The 21066-nt window shown below is 44.0% G+C and overlaps 1 protein-coding gene across 5 annotated transcripts in view; it reads right to left on the bottom strand.

Moving 5' to 3' along the window:
- NPR3 (natriuretic peptide receptor 3) overlaps nucleotides 1–21066 on the bottom strand; it is a 121385-nt gene that overhangs the window by 33389 nt on the left and 66930 nt on the right. The window contains exons 5-8 of one of the 5 annotated variants that reach the window (XM_028492836.2): nucleotides 15986–16080; nucleotides 13989–14124; nucleotides 12386–12473; nucleotides 3735–3920 (exon numbers count right to left, since the gene is read on the bottom strand). In XM_028492836.2, the coding sequence (XP_028348637.1) occupies nucleotides 3884–3920; nucleotides 12386–12473; nucleotides 13989–14124; nucleotides 15986–16080 (356 nt within the window). In that variant the 3' untranslated portion in view covers nucleotides 3735–3883. Of the gene's footprint in view, nucleotides 1–3734; nucleotides 3921–5905; nucleotides 11378–12385; nucleotides 12474–13988; nucleotides 14125–15985; nucleotides 16081–21066 lie in introns of those variants that run through there. The other 4 variants (XM_024124652.2, XM_024124658.3, XR_003680888.1 and 1 more) reach the window with 4 other exon arrangements.

The following is a 21066-nucleotide window of genomic DNA, read 5'->3' as shown; positions in this document are numbered from 1 at the left end:
CGGGAGAGGCCACAGCAGTGAGAGGCCCGCGTACCGAAAAAAAAAAAAAAAAAAAAAAGAATCAGGGCTGGGACACAGGTTTTGTGTGGCCCTTAAAAGAATCAGCCAGCAGGGATTTACTCAAAAAATATCTCTAAGCTCCTGGGATACACAAAGAGGGGAAGGCTGGCCCAGAAGACAAGATACAGTCTCGTGTAACAATGAATAAACAAGCGGACATTTTGTAATTCCATCAGACAACAGACTATGTTTCTAGACTGGTGGATTTCAGGAATTTCAACCATTATTTGCCAACTTTTAATTTTGTCTAATAAAGACATTAAAAAAAAACAAAAACCGGGGCTTCCCTGGTGGTGCTGTGGTTAAGAATCTGCCTGCCAATGCAGGGGACACGGGTTCGATCCCCGGTCCAGGAAGATCTCACATGCTGCGGAGCAACTAAGCCCTTGTGCCACTACTACTGAGCCTGCGCTCTGGAGCCTGTGCGCCACAACTACTGAGCCCGCATGCCGCAACTACTGAAGCCCACACGCCTAGAGCCTGTGCTCTGCAACAAGAGAAGCCACCGCAATGAGAAGCCCATGCACTGCAACGCAGAGTAGCCCCCGCTCGCCGCAACTAAAGAAAGCCCGCGCGCAGCAATGAAGACCCAACACAGCCAAAAAAAAAAAAACACCCACTACTAGTGTCACTACCATTTTATAATAGAAAAGGTATTTTTTTCACAACTCAAGACACAAAATCACTAAGTTATAATCTCAGAAAAAGAGCCAGTGCTTTAAATACTGGATCAACTTGTGTTTATGAACATTTCCCTATTATTGTCCTAATTTTTCTTATTTCAGCGCAAACTGGTAAAACTCCATGGATTGACACCAGTCTGCAAATGGTATTGATACTTGGGACCCTCTGAGCTACAGTCCTAAATTCTGCTATAAACATACTATCCTTTTCTTATCATAGTGTGTGTGGTAGGACAGGAGGTGACAGAGGATTAAAGGTGGAGGGTCTTTGGGGGTCTTGTAGACATACTGAGGACATTAGGACACCGAGTGTGCCTCTGGTGTATTTCAGAGGGAGGAGAGCTTGGGTTCTAGAACCAGATTTGCTACTTTCACGCCTTGGTGCTGTCATTTCCTGACCGGGGATCAGGGCAAGGTGTTGAAGTACCCTGTGTCTCAGAGGTGACCACCGTGCCAGCCTCATAGGGCTGTGGTGGGATACAGGACTGCGTAAGATACAGGACTTAGAACAGCCTCTGGCAGAGGGTCTCTGCCACAGACGTGAGCTGTTGCAGCTGCTCTGTGCCTGGAACCTCACAGCCACAATGTTGGTACCCCCCAGCATCCTCATCTATGAAATGAGGATAAGGTTAGAAGGATGCATGTCTACCAAAAGGTTCATGGCAAAAAGACCCCACGTCCTCTGTTTGGGACCAGGCTTGACACCAGGAACCCAAGAACTTGAGGCAATAAGTAAAGCTGCCTCATGAAAATAGGAACAGCTCCAATTTATTGAGCTGCTGCTGCATATCAGACATCGCTTGAACCCTACAAAGTAGTTAATATTCTCCTGATTGTACAAAGGACGAAACTGAGGCTGGGAGAGGCCTGTGGTTTGCTGGGCCCCAGAGCTAGTAAACAGAAAAGCAGGGATTTGAGCTCTGGAGTCCTCCTTGTAGGAGGACATTTAAGAATATCCCAGTTTTAAGAAAATTTCACAAAGCAGAAAGATTATGGATTGAGTATTAACATTACAAAACTACATGGAGTCTCTTTGGGTAATAATTCCCCTGGGGCGGGAAATATTTTATTTTGGAATCACTTAGCACTTGACAAAGATGATAAAGGAAGAGAAACAAATCTAAAGTGTCAGAGAAATCTTTGAAGACCAGCAGCTTGGAAGTTATGATGTTGAAAAGGTAAGTAAGGTGGCAGTAGAAGAAATGGGGCAAAGCTCCACGGGATGGTCCAGTTAGCTGTACATGCAGAGTTTGCAAGCCCCAAAGCCCTGATGTAAATCAGCCCTGATGTAAATCAGAAAACTGGGTATAAGAACATCAAGAGTGTAGGTATCTGGCAAACTGGAGAGCATTTGCCCCATCCAAAAACATTCAAATTACTTTTGTTTTTTTTTTCCTTTCTAAACACTGGCTGGCCAAACAAAACACATCTGCAGACCACCCACTCGTAACCCCTGCGACAATAAATGCCACAAAATGGAGTAGCGCTCATCCGAGGCGAGGGTGGATGAGGAAGCTTACAGAGGAGTTGGGATGTGAACTGCAGATAAAGGATGGATGGACCTGATTAGAAAGCAAAGGGCGTTCCAGGTGGGAGGAACAGTGGGAATAAAACGTTGCCGGCAGGAAAGTGCAGGGAACGTTCAGTGGACGACAAGTAAATCAATTTGAGTAAGTCAATTTCAGCATAATTTGACTGAACAAGGAAGAGTGACTAATAGGGCAATAAAGTAAGACTGAGGGGGTTAGGGCTGTGACACCAGGAACCGCATATGGAAGCTGACCTCTGAGGATTGGGAGTCATTGCAGGTTACTGAACAAGAGAGAAGCATTATCACAGCAGTATTTTAGGGAGACTGACATGGCAGCGGTGAGACAGATGAGCTAAAAGAGGAGAGCTTAGAAATAAGCGTTAGGAGGCTGCTCCCTGCTAATTTGGGGTGAGGTGATAAAGGCCTTGTTTAGCGGCAGTAAAAATGGACAGGGAGAGATGGATGAGAATCTGATTGGACGTGGCAAGTGAAAAGGGCGCAAGGTCTACTGATAGAGACTGAACTGACCACGAGCCACGGGATTCAGCAGTTCGGCGTGGCCGTCGCTACAGCCACCAGTCTGCCTTCAAACCCCAGCCCTGCCGCCTAGTAGCTGGGAGGCCTTGGGCAAGGTACTTAGCCTCTCTGTGCCTGAGTTGACACACCTCTAAAGTGAGGAGGATGACCATAGTCCTGCTTCGTAGGGGTGACATATGGATAACCATGTCTGGTGAAATAAACGAGCACAGTTTAGGTGCTCGGCACAGTCCTGGCTTGTAGGGGGCTCTCCATAAATAGCCACTGGGCTTGGACTGCGATGGGCACATGTTCCCTCGCATTCTTCATTTTCCTTCCGAATAAAATGCTGAGAATAGTCACCGAGGGTAGACGACTAAGATACCAGGTGGCAAGTTCTATTTAGATAGGGCCTCTCGCTGGATTTTTGCCCGAAAGCATAAAATACCTTTGACGGCACCCAAGACGGCCACTGCTGGGGGAGCACAGCTCTCACGCACAGCTGGTGCTTCTCAAGCATTTTATGGAGCTGGTCCACCCCCGCCAGAGGGTGCCCAGCACTGGCCCCTGCGAGAAGGGACGTGGAGGAGGGGCCACAGCCTGGAATGCAGCCTCCCAGACCTGCCTCACCCGACCCTCTGCACTGTGGCAGGCTTTCCAGAAGAGCGCTCTGTCTTCATCCGGTCTCTGGGGCCGCTAGGTCCCATGGGGAGAAGCCCCGCAAGCACCAGGGATTTCATGGCTTTGATGAGGTCACTTTCCAGCAGGCTGCATGACGCCTGGTCTCTCTTGGCCCACTGGAGTGGCCGTGGAAAAAGAACCCCCTTTTGTCTACACTGGAAAATCCCCCCCATCCACGAACACACTTATGAGGTGCTGCTGTTGCATTTGGGACAAAATCCCAGCATCCTCAGGGGAGGCCTGGGGTGAGGGCAGCCCCTGGTGGGGAAGATGTCCTTTAGGGCACACGAGAGACCCTCATGTTGCAGGGGAGAACGTACTGCTCTGACTGATCACAGCTGCTAGCGTCGTTGCCCAGGGGGGATGAGGTCCAGGGAGCGGTCCTTAAGGTCCTCTCAGCCAGCGGCGGAAATCAGGATGTGTGTGGCAGGTGTGACACACTGGTCCAGCTGAGGAGAAAACAGATTTGAATGAAACTGCTCACGCCCTCTGAGAGCTTCATCACTGTCCCCTCCTGCCCCTTGTCTGGACCTTTTGGCGGGTTGGGGAGACAGTGTACAGAAACGGGACCTCTTTCTCTTCATAGTCTCTCATTTCTTCCTCTAAGAAGACAGGACTAGGTGTCATCAAGCCAAATTGTCTTGAAAAGGCTCAAAAATGGCCAACTGAGAGTTCTGTCTCCTTATCCAAGGAAACAGGAGAGTGTGGTCATCGTTCTATTGAACACTTCACTGTGTGGCAAGTTTGAAGTCCTCCCAGCAGCCTGATGAACTCGGCACTATGACTATCCCCATTGTCACACAGGTTACACAGCCGCAAGGATCAGAGCCAGGATATAAACCCCAGGAGTCTGGCTCCGCTGTGTCATCGTCTAAGAAATGGGAATGATAGGGCTTTGGCAGCTATGACAGTCCAGGATGCACAAAGCCTGCAAAAGGAATTATTTTTCTTGGTTCTAGTTCGGTGATAATAGATGGTTTATTAAATTGCTATTTTTTTAAAGACCCGCAGCCATTGGTACCTCCCCCAATAGTAGATGCTATTTAAGTCAACCTCAGAAGCCCATGACTTAGGGTTAGGGTGAGGCCTTAAATCAATGGTATTTGGAGCTCCCAGGGTTCTTCCAGGGACATACCCCCTGCTAGTCGCAGTCATGAGGCATCTTTGGCCTACTGTGGGGTGTTGGGTGTTCATGAAGAAATTCAAAATGGGTAGGATGTGGAATGGAAAGATTCGGGGAGGCCATGGTCCCCAAAGTGATGTAGGAAAGTAGTGATAATACTCTGTGCTATGGACTGAATGTTTGTGTCCCCCTTAAAATTCATATGTTGAAGTCCAAACCCCAGTGTGGCTGTATTTGCCTCCAAGGAAGCAATTAAGGTTAAATGAGGTCATAAAGATGGGGCCCCATCATAGGATTAGTGTCCTTATAAGAAGAGACACCAAAGAGCCTCCCTCCTCCTTCCCTCTCTCTCCCTCCCTCTCTCTACACACACACACACACACACACACACACACACACACACACACACACACACACACACACAGGACAGGCCATGTGAGGATGCAGGGAGAAGGCAGCCATTTACAAGCCAGGAGGAAAGCCCTCACCAGGAACCAAACTTTCCAGAACTGTGAGAAATAAATTTCTGTTGTATAAGCCCGAGCCTATGGTATTTTGTTACAGCAGCCCGAGTAGACTGAGACACCCGTGTTTCCTGGAGGTTTCCTGGCCCCGCCCTTCATTGCTGCCAGGGCTGCCCACATTCTGCCCCCCACTCCAACCTCCAACCCCAGAGTCAGCATCCTGATGCAGAATCTTCTCAAACGCCGGTACCCAATGTGTCACTGGTGGTACTGCCAGGGGACCTCACTGGCAGTGGCAGCAGCAGCAGCGGGGCCCGGGGCACATTGACCCAACACTGAGGATTGCTATGTGTTTCTTGGGCTTAAAATAAATCATGACTAACTTCCCAGAGACTGAAGCAGCTTTTTACAAGCCAGAGTCACCTGTAGATGCTCCAGGCTCTTGACTTGTTTAGTACCCTAGAAACTGAGGAGCTCTTTAGAATGACAAAACTGACCTAGGACCTCTTCAGAGTGGGCAAGGGACATAATAATATGAGGCCAACGGGTAGCTACAGTGGTGTCCTCAAGCTGTAGAGACTCAGGATATCATTCACAAAGATTTCTCCCCTTACCTGCCAATTCAAGGTTTGCTCCTCATTTTAATAATATATTCTTCTCTTATTTCTGCAAATTTCCCTTTCCTGGGAAGAAATTCTGGAGTTCTTTCATGGGTATCATTCAGACAGCGCAATTCATCACATCTGCTAATTAATCTTCTACTTAAACTGGTCCCAGGAGAACAGAAAGTCCTCGGAGAATATGGGTATGTGCAGTGTATGTTGGTTGAATTATAAACAGAAAAAGGTTTCTGTGGGATGTATTTTTTTAATGAGAACACGTTATACTGTGAGCATGTGGCATTCTTGCTTAACAGAAACATTTACAAGAACACATACACATTTATATCCAAACGCCAAATGCAGATATCTTAAATGACCAATTTGCACCAGAAATAAAATATATTATACAAAACAGGGGTTATATCCACAGTCATTAATTCTCGTTTTCTACACAAAACAACAATAAATTAAATCACATTATATGCAGATAGTTCTACTTACATTCGAATAATAAACTGTATGTAGTTGTCAGCTTTTACTTTTACTTTTCTACCAGACTCATGGTAGGTGTGTATTGTTCGGTAGTCCTCTATAGTAAATTATCAGTGAATAATATGGCCCAGAAGACAAGGGCTGCAGAAGTAATCCCCCACGTGTCTGTTCTGTGTCCTCTTGGATTCAATTATGCACCATGCACAGGGAACAAAGCTCAGATTCCCAGGACCCAGCAGAAAGATCTGCAGACTCACAGCATCTCCAGGCTGTTACAGGCACCTCATTGCTGTCTTGTAAGACACACCACACTGAACATTTTAAGATCTTGGCGTTGAATAATAAATAGGACATCCTGTCTCAAAATCCAAATTTTCCTCTTTCTCAGCCTTCTCTGAGCAATTATTATGTGCTGTGACAGCTTTGTTCTCCTAGCAAATAGAAAACACTTTGGTAGCCTATGTCGTGACTTACCCTGGTGAATGGGCCCTTTATTCCTTGCACGTAGAAATTTAGGTCTTTAAACATGTGAATCAAAGCAATGCAGCACTTTTGCTAACTCTTAATTCTGCTTGTTCAAATATGTCCCCTAGGAATCATCCCACACCTGATAACATCAAAGAGCTATGGTAACATATGGATTTTTACTTCTGAGACTCAGCTCCCGCTGAAACCCTTTCACTGTGTTTGAAGTGGCTTAAAATATGAACATTAACAGCATCAGCTGGTTTAGAATTGCTTTGCCTTTGGTATGAATTAACATTAGTGGTTAATGAGAAATTTGAACAAACTCCAATCCAGCACCTTTTGAAAGTCGATTTAATCCCGGAGTCTAGCTATGGGGGCACACCTGCAAGCTCTACATGCTGCAAACGGAAGCCAGGTTTGTTGGAGTATATGCACATCAGAGGCTTGAACTGCCCTGGGAGGGCGTGGTCAAGTTAGGTAAGGGTTCTGATCAAAAGCCAGCTACATTCTTACAGCCAGCACGTTGTCTTCTTTCCCCCTGAGGAAGCATGGAGATTCTACTCGCAAGCTGCTACCTGCATGGGCACAATGCTGATGCATCTTTGGAGCCATGGTGGACAGCGGATAGGGTGTTGGCGGGAGGGGTGGTAAAGGTGCTGGCAGCTGGCAACACTACCCTCTTCTGTTTCTTTCGGAAGAGCTTGATCCTGATTCTTCTAGCTGGGTGTGTCCCAAGCTTCTTACTGAAGAGGAACTAAATTATAGGTTATTCTATAGTTCTAAAGATCAACTGAAAAAGAAACAGATTCCTCTGAACAGCACCATCTCATTCTCTGTGCTTCCGCACTGCCCCCAAAACATACTCCATGTTATTAGTTTCCATTTTTTCTACCGAAGAAGAAACTCAGCTCATCTTCAGCTTCCTTATGAAGCACTGAACCACACGGCATAACTAAACAAACCCCATGAAATGTAGACCGAGGGACCTGATTTTGGTTGGTGTTTGGCTTTATGACTGCATCCACTCAGGATCTGAATGCTTTGTGTCCCAAGAAACATAGGTATGTGTTCCTTTCAGTTTATAAACACTCCCTTAATACCAGTGGCATAATATTCTATTCGGTCTCCTAAGAGACTTCCGCAAACAGCTACTTTATGCTCACTCACAAGAAGGTGGTAAGCTCACTGGACCTACTCTGAATTCCTGTCTCTGTCTGTATAAGTTCTATACAGTGGCCTTCCTTTCACGGTCAACAACAAATCTCACACTCACTGCTGATTTTCAGCGGCAACCAGAAGGAAAGTGGTCAATTAGGGGAGCAAAGGGCACAGGTGCCTTGAATAAGTGAATGATACCAGGAGCATGTGAATAGGGAGAAGTGCCTGACATTCCAAAGCAAAAGACTTTGAATTTAAGGAAGAAGAGAAAAGGAGGCATTAACTTTCCCTACCCTTCTCCCCTTCCTCCATTAAATATAGCTTCTGAAGTGTAAAGAACCATTTTAAAGCCTGTGGAACCACGTCTGCGGTTCAGGAAAGGACAAGCTGATGGTTCTTCCAAGAAATGTAGTGTTTACAGGGTCTTCCTTGTGGAGCCTGTGGTCATTCTGGGGGAAGCTCCACACTCTACACAGAGAGTTCTTCCCGGATAGAAGTGATGACCTAGAGAAAGCTTTTATTTCTGAGTCCAGAAAAGAAAAAATCTAAGATGATGGTGACGCCCATAGAAACCTATACTTTACTATAACCTATACTATATTTCCAACACCCAGAGTATACACACAAAAAGTATATACTCATTCTGACCTGTATCAATGTCAGCTTATGTTTGGCCAGGTAAGAAAACAGTGATAAAGTATCCCTTTTGAAATCTGAACGCCCTGGATTTCAGGATAATAATTTATGAACGATTTAAGAACTAAAGTCCTATTTATTTTACCATATGATATGTGGCTACTGGCGAAGTTGCCACATGAATAACTAGTTGTCAAACATGTTAGCAGTTAGGAATTTCAATCCCGATTTATAATCTCCAGAAGTCTTAACCCAGGGTAACCTTGGGCCAAACACCTACACTTTTAGCAAAGGTTTCCCAACTTAAGGGAGCTTTCAAAACTTAATAGAGTTTTGTAACTCATGTGACAATTTCAAGGAAGAAAGGATAGAAAACAGACATGTAAATAAACAATCTTAAGAACCCTAGAATCGCTTTAAGATTGGAAGAGAATGGCGTCCAAGTATCAGAAACCTTACGATTTGCTCCACCATTTTTAAAAGACTAAATTCTCACTTAAAATTTTTAAGATTTTATCTGGGACTATAATATTAAGTTTAGAACTATTCCTCTACCTGAAGTAGAAATAAAAGATATTTGCTTTAAAAAGGTTACAGTTAGCATCCCCTATCTAAATTCTAGAAAGGTTAGAAATGTTTCTGCCCAAAGACTGCAGCCGGGTAAGAGCGTTTTTTCCCTGTAATAAGCACATAGGCTCAAAATTTTAATGTTTTTTACAAACACAAGATAATCGAGAATGAGCATCTCTAAAACACATGGAAAACATCGCTGAAAAACATAAATGAGAGAGAAATAGTCTCTCATCTCACAAAAATAAGATGGCTGCAACTCTTCCATTCTGTTTTCACGTTGAGGAGTCCTGAGATGTTACATGCGTCGCTTTCCTGGATTCTACATCCCAAACTGTCTTCCTGTGTCAGAATTTCTGGAGTTGGCCTCTCTTGCCTTCTTTTTCCATCCTGTTTTGAATTCAGCACTTTTTCATTTGCACCCAGCATGGAGAACTACAACATAGTTCCTCGAGTTGATCAGAGATCATTCTTTTATCATGTTCTCCAACTGCCCGCGTTCCGTTTTTAAACAATAGAGGGGGAACGTGCCTCACGCAGAAATAATCCATTCACTTTGACTGGCTGAAGTAGGAGTGGCGGACGCCTCCAGGGAAGCAAGCTCAGGCCAACTTCCAGGACACGCGGCTCTCACTCGCCCTGCCTCACCTCCACCATTACCAGTGTGAGCCACAGCCTCCATCACTACCTAGGAATTGCGCCAATTCCGGTATTCCCCTATTTTCTTAAACTGCCCTATTTTCCTCCTATAGATGGTCTTTTCCAGACATTAAAACTATTTTCCAGCCGCTCAAAACATTATTGAGGAAAGAAAGACCCTCGTGACGTCATGATAAGATGGTACACTGATCTGGCAACTTCCCATTCTTCCCTCACTGTCTATTTCCTCCACAAATTATACATGAAAGCGGCAACGTGAGTTTAAACCTATGAGCAGAGTACTAGGTACAAAGTAGAGATTTGGTATATACTTATTCAACCCTGTCCAAATTCCTCATATCCCCACCCCTGTTACATGGGTTATTAGTGGATGACTGCAAGGCTCTCTGGAGTTTACTAAAAGGGAATATAGTAGCTATTTAGATTCCCTCTTTTAACCAAAATCATCATTGTGAATTTTGGTAAAATGTCATTTATTAAATGTATCGTTTCTGTGCTTACTGTCAAGTTCTAACTCTATAAAGTTCTTCTTGAGAAAAAAGGACCGCCTCCCTTTTATAAAACCTGACTTAATTAAATTCTATTAAATTTCATCCTTCGTCTTGATACTCATCACTGGCCAGAACTGGAAGGAGTCTATCCCTAAAACAAGTTGCATTTAAAACAGGTAAATTGATGTATTCCTGTAGAGTTTATAATCTGAATACATTTCCAGATCTCTGTAATTAAAGCAGCAATTCGTATTGGGCTACAGCCACGGGGAAGAGGAAAACAGGGAGAAAAAGAGAGGCATCTTTCATCATTATTGGTTTGTTGTACACTTTACCCATGCTTTTAAAATATAAGTGAAATTTAATCTTCAAAATGAAAAAATAGACACATTTTCTAATAGTAAAATATAAGATTAAAATACTTAAAAATAAAGTGTTAGTGTGAAATAGGGCTTTTTTATATTAAAAAATGAAACATCTTAGATTTGCTTTTCTTGTATAAATCCTCTTAACTTATTAATAGTTACAACTTTCCAGAGTAGCTTTTATGAGACGCTGAAGGAGACGGGGGGCAGGGGGGAATTCTTTTTCGAGATATGAAGTCAGGACCTGAATGTATACATCGGACAGAGCAGTTTTCAACTTCAGATCTGTCCACCAGCGCTAGAGAAAGGAATGATGTATTTCCTACCTTGAGATTTTTCATTACGTTTTCTTCTTCTTGGGGTTAAATTCTTTTCAAGAATATTCTACTTGTAAAAATTATTTTGTTCTAGCTATAAAACATTTCATTTAAGAAAAACACATTTTATAGCCTTGCATAAAATCCCCGCAAAAGCCATCAAGATATGGAGACATCAGACCTTCAGAACATAAATCTGATCATGTGCCCTTGAAACAGTATGAACGTTTAACAAAGTGACGTTATATTCTTATATTTGTCATGAGATGAAAGGCCGGGAGGCATATGGTGATTAATAACAGTTCCTGAGCTTCTAAAGAAATTTTACAACAAAATGACTAACTGCTTAAAAGAATGAGTTTTTCAAGAGCGCCCCTTCTGTTCCATTGATGTCTTTCATCCCATTTATCTCCTTAAAGAATCTCAAGCCAAAAGAATAGCCTTCCTTTTAAGCCACCGAAAAATGGGATCTGATGGAATCTTCCCGTAACTCCCGATGTTTTCCAAGGTTGCTTTCTTCTTGCTGGTTTCGCCTCTCAATGGTTATTCTGTATTTCTTCCTGGGTAAAGGGAAAGTGAATGTAGTAATAAAACCTCGCTTGGCTGCAAAATACTACGGTTTCTCTTACAAAGAATGCCCTCAAGGGACATCTGGGTTTGGGTTAATGAGAAGTGACAAAATATGAAACCCTGGTCAAAGATTAAAGTAGTGTGCCCTCAGGCATTGTGCCCTTATTCAAGGAGGAAAATTGGCCTGCTTTCCCAGATGCCATAGAACAAGCCTTCCCCTTCTTCCCTGGGTGCCTCGTGGGTTAAGTCTTGTCTATTCTGCCACAGAAGCTCTCCCCAGCTCCCAGGATATGCCCTAGATAAAGATCAGATGAAGCATACAGGAATACAATTGTCGCCACAAAGAGTCACAGACACCCAGAGTTACAGTTCCATATGCAGAGATGAAAAAAATCGTGGTCCACTGACTTAAGAATAAGCCACAAACTCAACCACCAAAGATTGCCAAGGAATGAACAGGTCTCGAGATGCGAAACTATCGGTATCTTGAATACACATAAATCTTACAACTTTACAAGACTCGGGGCTTAACCACAGTGGTCACTAAGCATGTGGGTTCTCAAATACTGAGCACGGACGTCCTGAGAGCACAGACTGCTTGGAGCCACTGCGTCCTCTACAGAAGGTGAGCCCAGCACCTGTTTCTAAACTGGAGGAAGCCGGAGACTGGGGAAGTTGATCCTCCCTTTGTCCAGATTCCCTCTCCACTTTCGCCTGTGGCGGGTGATAGGAATGGGGTCAGAATATTTGTGAGCCAAGGACAGCAGTGGCTCTGTGGCCCACAGGGGGAGGCAATAGAAACCCTGACCCACCGCCTGGTATGCTAACCCACTGACCACCAAACCAGCGTCACACCAAAGGAATGGCTCAGTTCTTCTCACCACATGCTTTTTGGGTAAGAGCAAGATAGGCACAGGTCACAAGGAGGATGGTTCAAAGGCAAGTGGCAAAGGCAATTAAGGGGAGTGAATTTTAAAACTTTATAAAGTGGTCCTAACCTGAAAAAGTAGAAGGCCATTAGCAAACCAGCTCCTAGTAAGGCTCCCACAACAATTCCTGTCACCGCTGACTCTTCTAGGCCACCTGCTTGAAAAAGAAACAGCGATAATCTGAGTTCATTTTGAGAATTAGCTAGAAATCCCTCATTCTGACGTTTCAGTCATTGAAAACTTTCTTTCATTGGAAGGTGTTTCTCAATTTCCCACTTGGGGCAAATTTTCCAATTTTCCTTTCTTTTTGAGAACTACTTTCTAGTTCGTTGTTGTGGCAGTGGTGGTTGTGGTTTGGTTTGGGGTTTTGGGGTTTTTTACCAAGTGCAAAGCTTAAAAAGCACTTAAGAAAATACAGATGAATGACTGTTACAAAAAAAAAAAAAGTGAGCACAGTGGGAATAAAGCAGTTTCAAGGAGGATTTGAAGAAAACTGGAAACTGAAGTTTTCAGATCTAGCCACACTCTTTTGAGTTTACAGTCAGAGAAGACAACCATACGGACCATGGGACTGAGCCGGCTCTTCTCATTTTCAGTGTCACTTGAATGGTGACACTTGCAAGTGCTGGAAGATTTGGTGAAAAAATTCATTGGGTTAATGTTCTGTTTTTAGATCTTCTCTCACCAAAGCCAGAGTTTCATGTCAAAATGTCTTATATAGCTTTGTGAAAATGTAACAGTTTGAAACAATCAAGTTCAGTTGTGTCCCAGTTATTATATAAAAATGATAAATAGCTAGCTTGTGTAGAAAGAGTTTAGGACACAGTCTTACATGCATTCGTATTTAATCCTCAAAGCAGTCCTAAGAGTGAGATACATTTCTTTCATTTTACATATGAGAAAACTGAGGCTTAAAGAAATGGAAGGAACGCTCCTGGGTTCACAAAACCAGTAAGTGACAACGGTGGGCTTCCAAATCCAGGCCCAATAACTCCAGAGACTGTGTTCTTAACATATTTCTGCCTTATGCCTTCCCATAATTATTGCATATACACAAATACCTCACAGTTTAAGGACTGTTCCCAAAACATAAGGAGCACACATACATTAGCCTAAACTGAACAAGTTCCCTGAAAGGTCCATACTCACTTTGCCCTCCCTCAATAGCTTATCAAAGGGTCTCGCTAGAGCAATGATTTCCAACCATTTTCCTACTTTTAAGCTCCTTATGAGACCCTCCACTTGCTTCTATATCTATGAGAAGGCTGCTCATAAATAACAGACTTCACACTTATTTGCCAATTTGTAAATTTTCAGGTGCCTAAGGGACACTGGTTCTGAGGGGTAAGAGGATAAATACAAACTTTGAAACAAGAGATGAATAAGTGAGTGACATTTAGTATTTGATATTTTAATCTTCCCTAAAAGTGTAAACCTCAAATACTAAGAAATTATAGTGAGAGATGTAAAAATAGGGAGAGGCCTTCTACCATTTTGGAAGAGGATGGAAGGAGGACCTAGAAGCCTCTGCTGGAGGTGGATGCCAGTCTGTGAATTGTTCCCATGGGTTTTACCACATCAGAAACAGGAATCTGCACTTACAGGCCATGACCCCTGCGTTGTACTGATACCATAGATGATGAAACACAGCGAATTAAGTCTCTAAACTTACATGCTTTGCAAGGAGAGCTGTTTGTGTGCTCCACCATTCTGGTTTCATCTATCCTCAGCTTTAAAGGTCCCCAAGGATATTTGACGTTCGGCCGCATTTCAAAACGACCTTCTTTTCCAAAGTAATCACCAATAACCTATATAAAGGCAAAAAATATATACATATACACACTGAAAGGTCAAAGTTATCTGGTTCCAAAGGAGGCACAGAGTGGGCTCCCCTGTCCTTCACACTGACTACAGTGGTGTGTTTCTAAGGACTTTGTAAGTCAAGATTTGCAGGCGCCAACAGCGCTATTGGGGTGAGCATAATTTATGGAGAGCGGGCTCCCCATGGCAGGGAAGGTGGTTATACAGAAAGCAATAAGCTGGGAAGGCATGGCTTTTCCCTTGCTCACGGGAGAGGGTGCTGCTTCTCCCACCTGCCACAGAGCAGCCCACGTGGTCAGCCGTCTGTCAGGCCCAAGTTCCTTTCGGGCATGAGTGAGGTCAGGACCCATCTTAAGGGCCCCAGGCTAAGGTGGGCCTCACACCATCTTAAGGTGTGATGAGAAACACCTGCTCAGTTAGCTTGGCGTATAATTCAAGCATTAAAGAGCGTCTTTAGGAACTTCCCACTTGACCCTCCTCTGGTTGCAAAACTATTCCCCATCCTGACTTCGGGGGTTACATTCTCCTCTCTGATGAAGTGACCCTATTTACGCCCCACTTCCAAGCTGAACTCCTTTTCAATTAGTTCCTGTGACCCCTGAAAAAAAATCAGTATTCTTTTATGGGTCAGTTCAAGGTTCACGCTCAGTTTCTGGTTCAACAGCCGTTTCATCAGCTCCCTGAGGCCTGACCTAGAAGCCCCTTCGCACCCAGCTTCTCGGGATCCGTTTCCCTTTCGTCTGGGCACCGGCACCCTGCTCCTGAGCGGCCTGTGACACTCCCTCCCCCTCTCTCTCCTGAAGGAGGCCCAGCAAGCTCTCATGGGCCATTTCACGTCAGAACGAAAAGAATTCGAGATAATCACCAAACTAACAATCCCTGGCATGTACTGAGCGCGCACCAAGTACTTTACACACATGCACTCCTGAATCCTCACCACAACCCTACCTACAATAGACTTTCACTCTCCACCTTTTATAGAGGGGGAGACGCGAATATACACGAGACCCAGACCATCGAAGGGTAAAAAACCGTGCAGTAAATGCAGCAAGTGCGGGTCCTGCCGGCTCAGCCCCTCCCACAAAGGCCAAGTATGTGCGGACTAGGAGAAAAAGAGCCAGTCCTTTAGGCAGGGTCGCATGAAGTGTGACAGGAGCATCCCCTCTGGGTGAGAGCCTTCAGAGAAGCAGAGAGGGAGCAGCATTATGTGACCTGAAACGCTGCATATTCCTATAACCTTTATTTATATATTTATCGTGTAAAGTTTATATAGTCCTTTTCGAGGTTCCATTTCATCTGGTGTTCATGACCATCATGTGAGATCAGCAAGGGAGAGATTATGCTTTCCTCATTTACAGCCGAGGAAGCTGAGGCAAAGAGCTTGCACCCCAGGAAGTGTCAGAAACTCCTCTTTGTGTCCAGGGCACCCTTTTGTCTTCGTGATGCTATCCTGAAACTCCATCATCTTTTGAAATACCAGTGCATGTCCAGTTTGTACCCACCCCCGCCAAAAACAATTTGTTCTTTCAAACCTTCAGGGAGGAAGTAAAGACACAATTTCACTTTACGTCTCTCAGCCGATGATGCTGTCCATCTTAGGACTGAGGTGTGATTCTTGGCCACTTGAAAGGTAGGATTTCCCCACTTAGGATAAACGTGGAACCATTTCCTGCAGTCTTCCCTGATACCCTCAACCAGAAGGAAGCCCTCTCTTGGGAACTCCCTGTGTTCGGCTCCTTCTGATTTGGAGGCTGCTTTGGGGGCAGCTCTTTGGACACCAGGGCAAATACATTCCTTGGAATCTCAACAAGGAGAGGAGCGGCTGGTGCAGAAGTCCTGTTTGCTTACCTCCTGGGTGCCCGCTTCCATGTCGGTCATGGCAATCACGGAGAAGTCCCCGGACCGGTCTCCGTTGGCATCTATGGACACCTGCCCGGCAATACCTAGAGGATGAGATGTAAAGAACCCCAGTTGGTTACTTAAAATGCCTCTGTCCGCCAACAAAAACAAGAAAATGAATTGACAGGACTTTTTTTAAACGAACTCATGCCACAGGGAATCTCATCAAACTCGGAGCATTTTTGTTGGCATTTGAAAAGACATTGTAATTTCATCTGTGTCTGCATTCCTAAATTCTTAACATTTCTCCATTTAAAAATGAAAAGAAAAAGAAACAAATGACCTTCTTTGGGGAATGTGTTAAAGAAAAAAAAAAAAAAGATTAAGGCTAATCCTGAAAGCAGTATGCTTATCCCAGAGCTTTGTATTAATTTTTTAAAAAAATGCAGAGCAACAAGTGGAGTTGTAGTACAGTTCCTAGACTTGTCATGGGTTCACGTTATCACTGGACAAACATTATAAGAGAAAACCCATTCCAGGCCCAGGACTCAGTGAATGTGCTTGCCTATGGGCTCCTTGGACGCGCAGGAGAGCAAAGGGCCTGCTTCGCGGGTCGTGGGAGCCAAGAGCAAAGATGAGCTAGTTTTATCGCACTTGTGTTCATTCATTCACTGTTTTGGGGGTTTTGGTTTTGTCTTCCAGTTTAATGGAGATGTAACTGACACATCCCACTGTGTGAGTTTCAAGTGTACATCATAAAGGTTTGACTTACAGATACTGTGAAATGAGTTTAACATTCATCATCTCATATAGATACAGTAAAGCATTCATTGTTTATCCAGTGATAACTAGGGGCTGAATTTAAGCTGAGGCAAAGATGATCTGGACACAGTGTCTGCTCAAGAGAGAGGCAGCCTGGACAAGGGGTTTATTTTGGTGGCGCCGTAATACAACTGCCTGCATCTGAATCCCAGCTTTCACATTTCCTAGCCTATGACCTTGGGCAAGGATTTAGCCCACTGAGCCTCAGTCTCCAGGACCGTAAAAGAGGCATAATAGTAGCTCCCTGCCAAGAGGCTGCTGAAAAGATTAAGTGAGCTAAAATAGGTAAAGTACTTTAAACATGGGTTTAAGAGAAGTCAGTCTTTTCTTCTTTTGTTATTAACTTCTATCGCTATGCCTGGAATCTGGGAGAGGACATTCTGACTATGCCCACACCACTCAGAGGAGGAGCTGGCACATCTCGTTGGAGACTCCTGGGGGACTCAGTAAAAGAGCAGGTCTTTTATAGGAATGTTGGTGAAGCCTCTGATTCGGACAAGCAGCCAGCAGAGCGGGGGAGTGTTCTAGGCAGAAAGGCAGCCCTGTTGGTATTTACAAAGACCCAAAAGCTGAAAGGAACCCAAGGGATGGTGAGGTTTCGGGGGAGGTGGCCCATGTGTATGGAAGGGAACAGTGAGATGTAAAGCTGCAACAGCTGGAACAGGGTGGCCAGAGCATGGAGGGCCTTGAGGGCCACACAAAGGATTTGGATTTGCTTTGGTTAGCAATGGGGGCTTACAGCAGCTAATCAATAAAAGAAAATATGTATATCCCATTAGTTGATATTAAATATGTCTGTGTTGCAATTTTCATTAACTAAGACAATTGATATGCCAGCCACATTCTAAGTATTTGTTTTCTTTCAATTTAAACCGTGGCAAAGTTCAGTGTAATTCTTAATTGGCACCTCTACTGATGTGGTTCTCTCCGGAAGTAAAATGAATGTCTGGGAACAGGGATCCCAAGGGAAAGCTCCATCCTCTAGTGTGGCTTGGAGAGGGCAAGTATTGGGGTTTACTGTCCCCTGGGTTGCTGTTTGAAGGCCCGCTGATTTTTCCAGACTTTGGTCTACTTTGCCGGAAACAGAATGGAGCTACTATTCATCTTGATTTCTTTGTCTTCTTAACATAGACTGATTACAATGGATACACCTATCTCAAGCTAGCTTATCCTTGACAGTCTATACAACTTTTACGTAATTAATCTCATTTAAATATATACACATTTCTCTCCAAACATATTGGCTGTCCAAAACCACATGCCATTCTGTTCAGAGGTGTTTATGATGGTGTGTTCTGCTACGTGTTTTGCAGGATATTTTATAAGGCAAGGTGGCCCTGGTAATCCAAGACCTCATTACACTTTAAGCTATTACAATTCTGCCAAGAAATGGGGTGTGAACCCTCAGCGTGGCCAATTAGCAAGTGAGACTTCACCTGAGAGTATTGTACATAAGGTGAGATCGTCAGGCTGACAGCAGAATTTTCCTGTACATAAGTAATGAGATTTTCCACCCTCATTTCTATCGGCCTGTAGCGGAGCTCAAGGCTTGAGCCACAGTCCTATTTACCTTGTCACTCTGACCTCTCACACAGAGAGGAAATTCAGCTTCTTCCCAGGCCATTTATTGAAAGCCTTGAGATTTGGTCATAGGTTTCACGGTAATAAAATCCAAATCTGTCAAATAATGTCCAGAGTATTTTTCCCTTGACAACTTTATGGTCACTTACAGTGACCATTAAAATTTAAATTGTTTTTAATTTTAGAGCAGTTGGGGATTTTTTTTTATAGTTCTTTTGGGGGCTACCCTCAGATTGATCATTGTTTAGCAAATAAAATGGGCTCTTCAAACAATTCAAGGTCAAAACTTATCTTGGCTTCAATTATCTTTACATTTGGACAAATGAGATTCTAAGTTTAGACTGAACTATACAGTTGATTGTTTTGGGACTCATTTCATATTGCCTGTGTAGACCCAGCCCTAGAATGGAAGCATCACGTTGGCCTATGGGAAAATTTAGTCCATGCCCTCTAAACAAAACTGAGTTCCAGCCATTGTGGGCACCTGCCCTTCCCTTAACAACCTCCCTCAGATGACCAAGAGCAAATGACCACATCGTGCAGTGAGGAATAACTAGGAACAGGATGTGGCCTACCAAGGTCGTGTCCGCACGTGCCCGTTTCTCAGTGCACAGGACACAACTTCTGGGAAATTTGACTCAGTTCTAATATGCCCCCTGACTTATCCTATTTGATTCCAACTCCTCAGCTGAAGCAGTCAGAGGTTGAGCAAGATAATCCTGGAGGCTTATTTTATTCGTTCATGTCCTACAATCTGTCCAAAGTTAAAGCAGAGGTCACTCTAGTTTTGAGTAAGATGTGGCATCCACTGAAACCACCAAGGAGAACTGAAATCCACCAAATGTCACCATAGCGGCTGCCCAGACAACTCTCGCTGGAACTTGACCTCTCTGTACCGTCCTACCCTTTCTAATAACCAAGGGCAAGACGAGGCAGTGGAGTGGATGGGAGTCCCAAGGGAAAAAAAAAAATGTGCCCCAAATCTAGCCTTGATAAATACATATAGGTATAGCCCCAGTGCATTAAAGGGCTCAAAGGACGAGTTGGTGTGATGCAGAACTGAAAGGGTCTTTGTCAGTCATCAGCTAGTCCAACCCCCTTAGTACTGGTGACAAAGAAGAAGCCCAAAGGACTGAGGTCACAGCCAGTGGCTAGGTTGTGGGTTTCCTGACCTCTGGTCAGTGACCTGTATGGCAGTGGTCCTCAGATGATACCCACCAGCATACTACAGTTTATTTTCCTCAGCCCCCAGAAAGCCCCCATCGAAAAAAGACTCAAGACAGATCCTGACCCTCGACACCCTCTGGTGGCTTTCCATCTCACTCAGGTGGAAACCCAAGGTCCTCAGTGCAGCTTCCAGGCCCACAGTATCTGGCCCCACTACCTCTGACTCTGGCTACCATCACACTGAGGCTCACATACTGCTGCAGCTACACCGGCCTCCTTGCTCTTACGGGGGCTCTCAGCACTCTCCTGCCAGATACACTCAGGGTCTCTGCGTTTGCTGCTGCCTCTGGAATATTCTCTCCTAAACATCTACATAATTTCTTTCACTACTCTGAGGTCTCTACTCAACCACCGCTTATCAGAAAGACCTTCCCGGACAACTCTATTTAAATTAGCAGTCCTAACACACCCCTCCCATCACTTTCCAGCTCCCTAACCTGCTTTACTTTATAGCCCCTGAAGTGGTGTATTTATTTGTTTATCGCCAGTTCCCCCTACTACCATGGAAGCTCAGTTGATTGCAGGGAATTTCTTTAGTTCACTGCTGAATCCTCAGCACCTTGACCGGTGCCCGGCACATAGTAAGTGCTCAAGAATATCTGATGAATGAATGAATGAGTGAGTATGAAGTTGATATCCGCAGGGCTCCAGCAGGTGGATCATTCTCATATTGAGTCTCATGTTCATTATTTTTTTTTTGACTGATGGGGAGGTGAGAGGAAACTAGCACTCCACATGCTGTTAGCAAGAATATGGACTGGTAGACCTTTCTGGAAGATATTTGGCAATACCTAATGCACTTTAAAAGGTACCAACATACTTTTGGACCCAGATAGGCCATGACTAAGAATGTTCCCTATTGGATGTACTCACAAAAATTCATCGAGATGTGTAAGATCATAATGGCATTTTGCATAATAGCAAAAACTGTAAACAACTGAAGTGCCCATCAGTAGGAGACTGGTTAAAGAAATACTTGTACAGCCAAACAGTGGAAAAATATGGAGCCATCATTTTAAAATGTGCTGAATCTATGAGCGCTCATATGGAAAATTCTTCTACTTGACATACAAGTGAAAAAGCTAAGATGAGGAATGGCATTCATAGTATGACCCTTTTGTGTAAATTTTTTAGATAAGATATACAAATGCATATGTGCTGGCAGAAGGCATAAAATATTTTTAGGCTGAATCATAGGAAATTGTCAATAGTGCTTACACTGGGGACAGGGGACTAGGGTGTGACGGGAAAACTTTCACTTTTCATTTTGTACATTTTTGTAGCATTCAAATTTTCCAGCCAAGAATGGTCTCATTCTTGTACAATGTTTAAATGTCAACGGAGATTGCTTGAGTGATGAGATGACGAGCCATTTTTTTGCTGTTGTTGTTCTTATACTTCTCTGTTCTTAAGCAACAGCTAGTATTCACCATTTTAAAAAATAAAATATAAGCAGAGAG

This window comes from Physeter macrocephalus, chromosome 8, assembly GCF_002837175.3.
Source record: "Physeter macrocephalus isolate SW-GA chromosome 8, ASM283717v5, whole genome shotgun sequence".
In the NCBI taxonomy this organism is placed as follows: domain Eukaryota; kingdom Metazoa; phylum Chordata; class Mammalia; order Artiodactyla; family Physeteridae; genus Physeter; species Physeter macrocephalus.
Note: the sequence above shows the minus strand (reverse complement) of the source record. Positions and strands in the feature narration are given on the sequence as shown.